General features: G+C 40.2%; 2 protein-coding genes across 4 annotated transcripts in view; one reads left to right on the forward strand and one right to left on the reverse strand.

The window, feature by feature from the left end:
• Positions 1 to 9,443, forward strand: part of LOC115364961 (LHFPL tetraspan subfamily member 2a protein-like) — a 29,228-nt gene extending 19,785 nt beyond the window's left edge. Inside the window, exon 4 of the transcript XR_003928746.1 lies at positions 9,432 to 9,443. The gene's annotated coding sequence lies outside the window, so the exon portion shown is untranslated. The remainder of the gene's footprint in view (positions 1 to 9,431) is intronic.
• LOC115364960 (secretory carrier-associated membrane protein 1-like) lies at positions 69 to 9,235 on the reverse strand. Of its 3 annotated transcripts, none has more exons than XM_030059664.1 (10): positions 8,991 to 9,235; positions 7,657 to 7,737; positions 7,230 to 7,340; positions 7,005 to 7,016; positions 6,607 to 6,715; positions 6,245 to 6,373; positions 5,592 to 5,751; positions 4,997 to 5,098; positions 4,793 to 4,910; positions 69 to 3,158 (listed from the first exon to the last, which is right to left on the reverse strand). In XM_030059664.1, exons 1-10 carry the CDS (start codon positions 9,045 to 9,047, stop codon positions 2,997 to 2,999), a joined length of 1,041 nt encoding a protein of 346 aa, XP_029915524.1. In that variant the 5' UTR covers positions 9,048 to 9,235; the 3' UTR covers positions 69 to 2,996. The 3 variants fall into 3 exon arrangements, with proteins under 3 accessions (XP_029915524.1, XP_029915523.1, XP_029915525.1); XM_030059663.1 differs by having other exon boundaries at positions 6,604 to 6,715; positions 8,991 to 9,233; XM_030059665.1 differs by lacking the exon at positions 7,005 to 7,016 and having other exon boundaries at positions 6,604 to 6,715; positions 8,991 to 9,233.
• Positions 9,444 to 10,350: the final 907 nt, after the last annotated feature.

Below are 10,350 nucleotides of genomic sequence, written 5' to 3' on the forward strand. Positions count from 1 at the left end.
TATCCATGCACAAGATTTCAGTACTGTTTTTGTTTTTTTGAAAAAAAAAGTACAGAGATCACACAAAATCATTTCTTTCAAATTTTATTTCATGTTAATACCATAAATATACAAAACTCAAACTATTTCACATGCGACAAAGGCGAGACAAGAGTGCATTATTTTTTTCTTTTTACATATGATTGATGACGGGGATCAAATTTTCAACTTTACAAAATATACAAGTGTCCCTTTTAAATGAGTTTCTTCTCAAATTCAGTGAAACAACATGATCACAGGCCAAAAACACCATTTTGTGTCAGCAAACACAAAGTTATCCTATAATGAAGGCCAACAAGCCCAATACATTAAGGAGCTATCCAGTGTGTCATGGCTTTATGTAATGATTGAATACTGTTCAAACCTATTGTTAAATGAAAATCATATGGATGCTCATAGCAAAGAAAAACTGCGTAATGTGTAAAAGTAAAAAAATGGCAAGGGAACACGTCACCAACCAAGATTTAAAAACGAATCTATATGGACATTTGGTAGATTTCTCACAGCTTTTCAGGACATGGCATTAACACTTGAGGGAAGAAAAAGATCTTTTCTTTACTTTGAGACGAATCATCCAAACATACGTTCATCCACACAACCACACCTCCTGCAGGGTCAAAGTCACGGAACACTTTTTGTAGGTAGTTGATGCTATGATCATGTCTTTACAAAACCACACAAACATAATACATTATGTAAAATCAAACCAAACAAAACTGAAATACAAATGACTTAAATTACACCATAAATAAAAACATAACTGCTTTCTGTACTATGTTCAACATAAAACCAGAAATGTGCAATGAATTTAAAACATTTCCAAACAAGAAAAATACTGCCAAAATGTAGGCCTATTATTTTGTGACAGATTATTCACCATCAACTTCATTAAACTCACAGGAGTATTTCGTCACTATAACATTCAGTCCATATATTAGTAATAACAGCAGTACCAGTCATTAGCCATCTTTCATGCACATCTTCAAACAGTCGATGAGAGATGCCTCCAGCATCAGCTAAAGCGCTAAACAAATGCAATCCTCGTCCATATTTCACCTCAGTGACAGTAGTCTGGTAGCAGTCTATACAGTTTACCACCATATAATACCACCAATATTTTCTAATGTAGGGATGTCATTGAATCTGCATCAAGTCCAATCCTGTGTAAAGCATATTATTTTTATTGGCCATTAAATTTCAGTTGTCAGTAATGCTCACAGAGGAAGTTCAATGTACTCATGTCTGTTAGTGTGAAAACGCATGAGTTGCAGTGTATTAGTCTTAGTCTATGTATGGTGTACATACAGTATACAGTGCACTGTTTATTCTATTTATATGTATACATGTTCATCTATTATTTCCAGCTCTACCATGGTCCAGATCATACTCTGTGAGGAAAGGCAGACAGTCACGTCTCTCAGTTCTCCTGCTCCCCCCGTGAGCCTATTTGGTGTCCCTCTCCTTTAGAGAGTAAGATGTGCGTCCTCCTTTTTAATGGCAAACGTGACAGGAGGAGGCCACGACCAAGCGGCTCTCAGATTCATAGCAGCGTTAGTGTTTAACTGATAATAACATGAAGCGCTACAAACAGAACTATGGGAAAGCCACATAGCAGTTTGGAGTTAATGTGTTACATAAAAGAAAAAATGAGTATTTTACATTTTTGCTCCCCTTTTTAGTGCACCAGGTGGTGAAAATGGCTGACTTAACCTCTTAAGGTTTGTGGTGAGAACTGGTGACCTACTGACCTGGGTGTTCAGTGCTTTATCCTAAACAGATCCAGACATCGTCCAGTCGGTGGGACATGCAATAACCTTGGACCTCACTTCACACAGAAACCAAGGGAACGTAAGTAGGCAGACATTCTCCCAAACCAGGTGCCCTTGTAGCCACAGAAAAGGCCAACAGGGGCAGAATAACTTTGCCAAGGAAACAGCTACCTTGAATGTGCTAAACATGCATGTTATTATCATGCTGTCAAGTTTTAGTAAGCCACAGAGAAGCCAACCCAGCCCGCTTTGCCAAAATATCAGAGTGGGATTTATGGTTTTGACTACCAGGTGTTGCTGGAGCACTGCTGGGGTTGTGGGCAGGTCGTCAAATACATACAGATATATTCCTATTTATATGAATTCAGTTCTTCCATGATCAGAATAGGGTTTGTCAAGAGTCTCAGACTAGAAGCGCTGACATATGTGGGACAAGATACGTTTTACCTTTCGGATCACAATGACCAAGTACTAGATAATCAAAACTAACTCAGATCCACCATTTTTCTTACAAAATGAAATACACATTCAGACGCAGGCCCACCCATTCAAACAGACACTGTACGTTCAATATGTGAGCAAGATGACAGAACTATGTGCAAAACACCATCATCAGATTATCACTTTTCATAACTCTATACTGTGTTGACCAGGCAGGAAGAAACTTGGAGGTTATCACCATGACAGAAATATAACGTAAGGTCTGCTCGTACCTCAACCAGCGCCTGACCTAGGATTACCTCAAATGGGACAGAGGGACAAGGGGAAAAGCGAAAGAACGTATAAGAGAGTGCAAGACGAATCAGCACTCACAAATGCGCACAAACCCCACACAGTCAGAGCATACCTTGAGTCACTTAGTGGATGATTTGGGGGATCTGAGCAGACACAGTCACCTGACTGGAAAGCAGACAGGGTGGATGTAGGAGCCTTTTCATTGATAAATGATTTGAGGTGAAGATGGACAACTCCGGTCACCGTGTTAGCTTAATTTGCCCTCTTTTATTTCCTGTCAATAACCATTTAAACACCTTTTAATGTAAGATGTGTGGGGCAATTAGCATAGTGACATTCACAAACAGGAACAGTTTGATTTGAGAATGCACAGGACCGGAGTTGTGCATCTCCATCTTTTAAGTGTGTGTGTTGTGTGTGTGTATACGTGTGTAGGTGTGTGTCTATATCTATCTAGGGATTGGCTTTAAAGGCCCCGCGGGCAGCGTTGGTAGCGGCATTAGCTGCGGCGTTGGCAGCTGCAGTCTGGACGGTCTTGTTAGACATGACTCCCGTGGCAAACTCCTGCTGAGCCTTCTCAAAACTAGCACCTGTGGTGCGATACAGTGCATGCACCTGCAAAAAAAAAAAAAAAAACAAGAAAAGGTACAGGCGTTGGTGTCATGGTGAGAAATTTAAATCTACAACAAAGCTCTGTGCATGGCATTTCCTGACTATATTAGCAAGCTGTTACACAACCTTCACAGTTCACTGAAAATGTTTTAATGGTGTAATCTACACACAATCCCATCTATTCTTTACATGTAGCTGACAGGGGTGTAATGATTCATTAAACCCCATGGTTTGGTTTGGGTTTTTGGATCACAATTTTGTTTTCAGTTTGGTTTGTTTTGTACATCAGGGTGAAAAAAACACTACCATTTCCAAAGTTCTCTGTATTTTGTTGTATTTGCAAAAAGAACCTGTTTTTTTCATTCGGAGATTTGACAAGAATACATGAAGTCAACAAATATTCTTTCAAAGGCAAAAGTCTATTTAAGACTATTTAAAACAAACATAAAAATACTTTAAGTATATTTATTAATTCATCAGCTAAGTGTGCTTAGACAGCTCTCATACAGTTATTGTGTTTGTAACATCATAATTACTAGGTAGGACCCACTTTTCTCTCCACAACAGCCTTAATTCTTCAGAGCTTGGATTCCACAAGGTGATGGGAATGTTACAGTCCGTACTGACTTGATAAGGTCACATATTTCCTACAGATCTTCTGGCAGCACAATCTGCCATGATCCCACCTCATCCAAAAGGTGCTCTACTAGAGTTAGCTATGAGGGTTGTGCAGAGACCACTGAAGTAAACCACTGAAGAGCCATTTATAGGTCTTGTTGTATTATTCTGCTGGTAGTACACATTTGTCAAAGGGAAACTGTAGCCATGAAGAGATGCACCTAATCATCAACTATCTGGGGGTGTGCTGTGGCATTCTGACAATGCTTAATTGGCGCCAAGGGGCCTAGAAAACATTCCTGACATCCTTACACCACCAGCAGCGTGAACTACTGACAACCAGGCTCGATGGAACCATGGATTTATGCTCTCCTTGATGAATTCTTTTACTACTTACACTACAAATTCTTACAAATTCACAACAAGCACCAGGATTCATCAGACCAGGTGATGTTTTTCCACTTTTCAATCATCCAGTTTTGTTGATCCTCTGACCTTTGTAACTTCATCTTGTTCCGAGCTTACAGGAGTATAAGCATGTACTGTATCTTCTGTTGCCTGTCTGCTTCAAGGCTGGATGAGTTATCAGTTTTGTCTTTCTGTAATCACTGTTGCACTAAGATGGTTATTTGCATACTGGTGTGCTTGTTGAATGAACAAGTGTTGCCATTCTCCACTGACCTCTCTTGTTACTGAGGCATTTTCACCCACACGACTGCTGACTGGATGTTTTTTTTTTGTTTGTACAAACATTCTCAGTTAACTCTAGACCTCAAAACCCAGGAAATGCCTGGAGTGTGTCCATTTCTGAGATGCGTATATTTATATAAACATGACATCATTTGTAAAATGAATGAATGAAGTGGATAGTAAGTATAAATCCCCAAAGTCAACAAACATCTATACTGATTATTTAACTGTAAACGAAATCCTTTGTTTTTCTTTTTGTCCGTCGACTATTGCAACAGTCAAACAATGTCTTATTTGATAGTATTGAATGAGGTGTATGAGTGTGTTACCTTTTTAAACATGATGAGTGAGCCCACAGACAGAGCAGTGAACAGAGCTGCGATGAGTAACATGATGATGCCCACTGGGATACTGGTGTTCAAACCAGTCAGAGCTGCTATCCAACCACTGGCAACACAGGAAAACCATGACATGAGTGTTGTTACACTTAAACTTACACACACACACACACACACAGTCTGTGCACAACTCACCAAGTTCCCCAGCCAATGATGCCAATAGATTGTAGCACATGAACTCCAAACTGACAGATATAGACGAAGAAGAAGACAAAGAAGCGGAATGAACTGTCACTCCTGCAATGGAGAGAGGGGTAGACGTAGTTAGAATGATGTCGGTGAAATAACCTGACAAGGTATATATGCAACTGCATCACTTTTTCCTCTTCTCTTACTAATTAATTGCTCCGTACCTCCCTCAGTCTGTTTAAGTTTGCCTGTATAAATCTCTTTTGTTTGTATTTCCTCACCAAGGAGCAGCTTCTTGACACTAAAGGGTAGAAACTTTAATTTTTGTGAAAAATGTGATTGTGCCTTTTTTGTTTATATTGAAGCAGAGCAGAAGCCTATAACAGCTTAAGGAATGAGCTACTATGTCAAAAACAAAAACAAAAAGCAAAATGTTTTGCTAGCCATTGTTCTTAATTTCACTCTTGGAGCAGTTACTGCCCTTTGCCTTTGTAGTGTTAGGGCTAGTAGTGATGTAGGGCATTATGTTTATCCACAGAAGTGCTTTCTCTGCTTCTTTCTGCCACTGGAAGCTGGTGCATTTTCCCATGTGTTCACTTACCTGAAAGCCCCGTAAAGTGGTCTGTACCAGCAGACAAAGGAACAGGGGGTAAACAGCATGAACCATAGCATGGCCAGGCCGAAATCTACACCACGGTTGGCATCCACACAGAACCAGGCCAGGCAGCCAAACATGTTCACAAATAGCGTCCCCGTATGAACTGGAGGGAAAACATAGACATGGAGAGCCTAAGACATGTGAAATAATATGTAACACTCAGTAAAATGTATGTAATAACTTTTGTCATCTACTGTCCATTGAAATACAGCATGTGTGCTTGATAGGAGAATGACCTATTTCTGCTATTTCTGAGTCGGATGAGTATGGAAGACTTGTAGAGATGTTTCTTAAAACTACAGTATGTGGAAAACCTCATTTGTAAAGCCTGCAAAAATGCCAGTTAATGAATGTATTATTTGAATAACCTAACTCTATTAAGAGATACATTATACACACACTGCAGTGGATACACAGATGGGTCTTATCAGTCCTTGTGTTCTGGGGACATTAACTGCACAACACAAACAAAATAAATGAAAACGACAACAGACACTGATATGGGAGGCACTACTGCCTGTTTTGGGCTGTTTCTAAGATAAGATAAGATATTCCTTTATTAGTCCCACAGTGGGGAAATTTCATATTTCACTCACACATCCAGAGGTTGTACATAATCTTGACCGTCTTCTGAAACTCTACAGGAATGTCCACTGCAATATCATGGTAGAAACATGGCCCGACGGGGAACTTCTCTGGCAGTGGAGGCCAGTTGTTTTTGCGCCCTGTGGGGACAACGAAATCAGTATTTGCATGGTGTCTTGCAAGGTGAAAGAGAGATTGCATACTAGATGAACATTATTTTAAAAATAGTTTGAGTAGGAGAATGAGTGGGTGCATAAAAGGGAATGAGTAATTGAGTGAGAGAAAGAAGAGGAAATAAGTTAATGAATTAACTGAATGAAGACAGTTAAGTGAGTGGGTGAATGAAGATGTAACTGAGTGACTGACTCACCTCCTGCAGCTCCATGGGACTGCAACTCTCTCTCCCGGCGATCAAGCTCTGCTGCTTTCTTCTCCAGCTCCTCCTGCCTTCTCAACAATTCAGCCTGTGCGCGCGCCTGGTCCTGATACACACAGAGATGCTTCTGAAGTTAAGTCAAGTTACCTACTTCACATATGAAACATAATATGATACAAAACAAGGTAAGGGATGGAAGTATTTTTCCACTCAGGTAAGCTTAGGTCTGTTAGTCTAGGGCTGAGTTCAAAGAGGGGAACAGAAAAACAAACAGCTACTGTTGTTCACACTGTTAAGTCTTTCAGTAAGCACTATTTATATGACCATGACATTAGAAATATCTTATGATGCTGGCATGGAAGAGGATGGGAGACTACATCAGAGTATCACAGTACCTGATTACGCCGCTGTCGGGCCATCAGAGCACAGGTGAGTGTAAGAAAGGCAAGAGGAAAAGTGAACCAAATGCAAAAGGCAAAGAGTGTGTTTACAGTGTGCTAGAGTTGTAAAGCAGGGTGCTGCTGAAAGAAACTACACTCTGCATTCAACCTTTCCTTGAAAAATGAAGACTAAAAGATGTGATAAAAACATGTGTGTGCCTTCATCTGTGTGTGCTGTACCTGAGTCTGTTGCTGTGAGTAGGCCGGCGGTTCTTCTGTGGGCTTCATGATGGCAGGCTGTGTGTTCTGGGAGGGGGCAGGAGTGGGTTTGGGGGCATTTCCAGGAGGTGCCTAAAAAATCAACATAGACATGCCATGTTAGAATTTGTGCAATGGAAGGGAGAAGCCTGAATCCAAATCATAATCATAATTAGGCCAAAGGCATATTTTGACAGTGAAATCCTTTGTGACTGGAGACGAGGAGAGAAAGAGGGTAGAGGATAAAATGAGGTCACTGACTCAGAAGCACGTGCACACACACATATATACCATGCATCATCACAATGAAACACAACACGCATACAGACACACACACACACACACACACACACACACACACACACACACACACACACACACACACAGACACATCTACAGTACTGCTGACCGTTCTGGCATCTGTGAAGGGGTTATACTCCTCCAGACCACCAGGAGGGGCAGACTGAGTAACCTGCGTCACTGAGGGATCCTACAGGGCAGAAAGGAACATACAGGGGGTGAAGGGACAAGTAAATATAACAACAGTATTAAAACCTTGTTATTTTGTTGTCTCATCTACCCCTGATATGAAAAAAAACAGACCTAACCAAAGGTCATAAAACACGTTTGCCAATTTCCATGCTTCTGACTGACGCTTACATCCGTGTTGACGGCAGGCAGCGCAAGAAGCAGAAAGCAGTGTGGGAATGTAACACCATAAATATTTCAACATGTTACTCTATTATATTTGCAGTGGCCTTGTCTGATATCATGGCAATTGAAAAGCCTCTGAATGTGAATCACTGAAGCTGGTGCAGGGGGAAGTGGAAAACACCATTAATAATACCACTGTGGGCCAGGACAATCTGCAGTGAGAGACAGAAAAGCTTACAGGAGAAAATACCTCCCCTGTATACTATACACACTAAGGTCACAGACAACTGTAGCACTCATAAACACAGAGTAGCTTATGGCCTGCACCTGGCCAACAGTGAAGTGTGCATATATCACAAGCCAACCATATAGTGCTTATCTGATATACAGGCCAAGTTTTAATGGCTGGTTGAAGTAAAGGTAGTTCATGTGAATGCTATGAAGCTATTTGCTGACATGACCAGCAAGTAAGACAACACTAATGTGAGCATAGTCTGCGATTTTCATGTTTATTGCGCATGGTGCATTATATCAGTGCAAGGCAAGTGCTGTGATAGGGCACTGTTGTGTAAATTTACATTACTCGCTATTCAAAATGTACAGTTACAGCCTCTAACCCTCCACCCCAGCTAAAAAAAAAAAAAAAAAAAAAGGGTAACCTATTAATTCCAGATACATAATATTTCTCACTGCTGCTAGCGAGCTTGCTGTGTGACAAGCTAGCATATGAAATGCCACAGCAAATGTTTACTGGCGGTGGACAGAGCTAGCTAGCCCGCTATCTGTGTTTTGTGCTTTGTTCTAGGCTAACATAGCGTTATTATTAATATTAGGACAAAAAGTCTTCGTCAGCAACTTGCTAGACAACCTTTGGTAACCTTATTTACAAAGTGAGCGGCCGAATAATGTGTGTAATAAGCTAAATGATGTTACATGACGATTAGCTTGTCCTGCTACCAATATGCTAGCACTATGCCAAAGGAGACCATAATGCTATGAAGCTAAAAGCTAGTCCTGCTATCAGAAATGCCACGGGAAGGCTGGCCTAGCTCGGGCTAACAGGCTAAGGTTAGCTGGCTGTCTGGCTACCTGAAAAGGATTGCTGAAGTCTGGGTCTGCGAACGGGTTGCTGTCAAAATCGGACATTGTGCCGCCTTCAAGTAGAGGTTTCCCGGGTGGAAGAGCTCCCCGATGCTCCAGGGAAGGTTCAGTCCCTTTATCTGCCTCACTGTCCTGCGGTCTTTCCGCCTCCTGCCGACACACACAGACCTTCCGCTTAGCAAGTTAGCAGCAGCACAAAAAAATGGCAGGAGGGGGAGAGGATGCGTGATGAGCGGCCCAACTTGTGTTACAGCGTCGACGTCACTGTTTCAGCACCGCGGACAGGGCCGAGCGGGGAGCCGCTGCACAGGTAGCTCAGGTCCGCACAGGTGGGGCCATCAACACAGGCAGCTGACTCAAAACACAGCGCCCAGGTCATACTGTCAACTTTACAGCTAGGCATACACATCATGCACTCCTGAATCAAAGAGCTGTGTGGAAAACTAACTAACTAGGCTACATTCAGTCTGACACTAGTCTTAGGAACTGTTCTGAGGTTATTTGAGTATTTCCAGGGTCTACAACGTCATACTTTTATATTACATTTCAGGGGGCAATAGTGTAGTTGTTATTCCTCACATTTATCTGACAATTAGTTATGTTTTTCAGAATTTTTATACAACTAAGCAGCTTAAACAACAAACAAACAACAAAAGAAGGAAGATGTGCAGGTCACGTTTATATATATCTATATCTATATCTATATATATATCTATATATCTATATATATATATATATATATATAGATAGATAGATATAGATATATATATATAGATAGATATAGATATAGATATATATACATATATATCTATATATATAGATATAGATATAGATAGATAGATAGATATAGATATATGTATATATATGTATATCTATATATATAGATAGATATACATATATATGCATCACCTCAACGTGCATTATAAGCAATAACAAAGGTCGTGTTATGCACAAAAGTAAAAAAAAAAAAAAAAAAAAAGCAAACAAAATAAATACATTTTTCACACACCAAACTTTAAATAAAGTTATATTTTATGCATTCCTTCAGTTTAAACTACCCAACAGTATATCGAGTAGGCCTAGTTAAACCCACAATATTAAAATATTTACACGGCATTATTTGCATGTGTGAACATTCTTCATAAAGAGTAGGCTTACTTTTACTTTTGATCGTTAAGTACATTTTGCTGCGAATACTTTTAAGGAATTTATTAATACACAATTTGTTTTTAATGGAGTGTTTTTTTCCATTATGGTATTACTACTGTAAGGATTTGAGTAGGTTTACTCTCTCCACCACAGCCCTATAACTACCTATGCTATGAGTGTATATCTATCTATCTATCTA

This window comes from Myripristis murdjan, chromosome 9 (assembly GCF_902150065.1).
Source record: "Myripristis murdjan chromosome 9, fMyrMur1.1, whole genome shotgun sequence".
NCBI lineage: Eukaryota > Metazoa > Chordata > Actinopteri > Holocentriformes > Holocentridae > Myripristis > Myripristis murdjan.

What these genes read in the sequence shown, in the direction of transcription:
- LOC115364960 (XM_030059663.1), bottom strand. Translation starts at nt 9,047, where the DNA reads ATGTCCGATTTTGACAGCAACCCGTTCGCAGACCCAGACTTCAGCAAT. An exon ending in CCTTCACAGATGCCAGAACG is followed by an intron (nt 7,341 to 7,656) that starts GTCAGCAGTACT and finishes TTGATTTTTTAG; the next exon opens with GCACCTCCTGGAAATGCCCC. An exon ending in GTCCCATGGAGCTGCAGGAG is followed by an intron (nt 6,374 to 6,603) that starts GTGAGTCAGTCA and finishes TTGTCCCCACAG; the next exon opens with GGCGCAAAAACAACTGGCCT.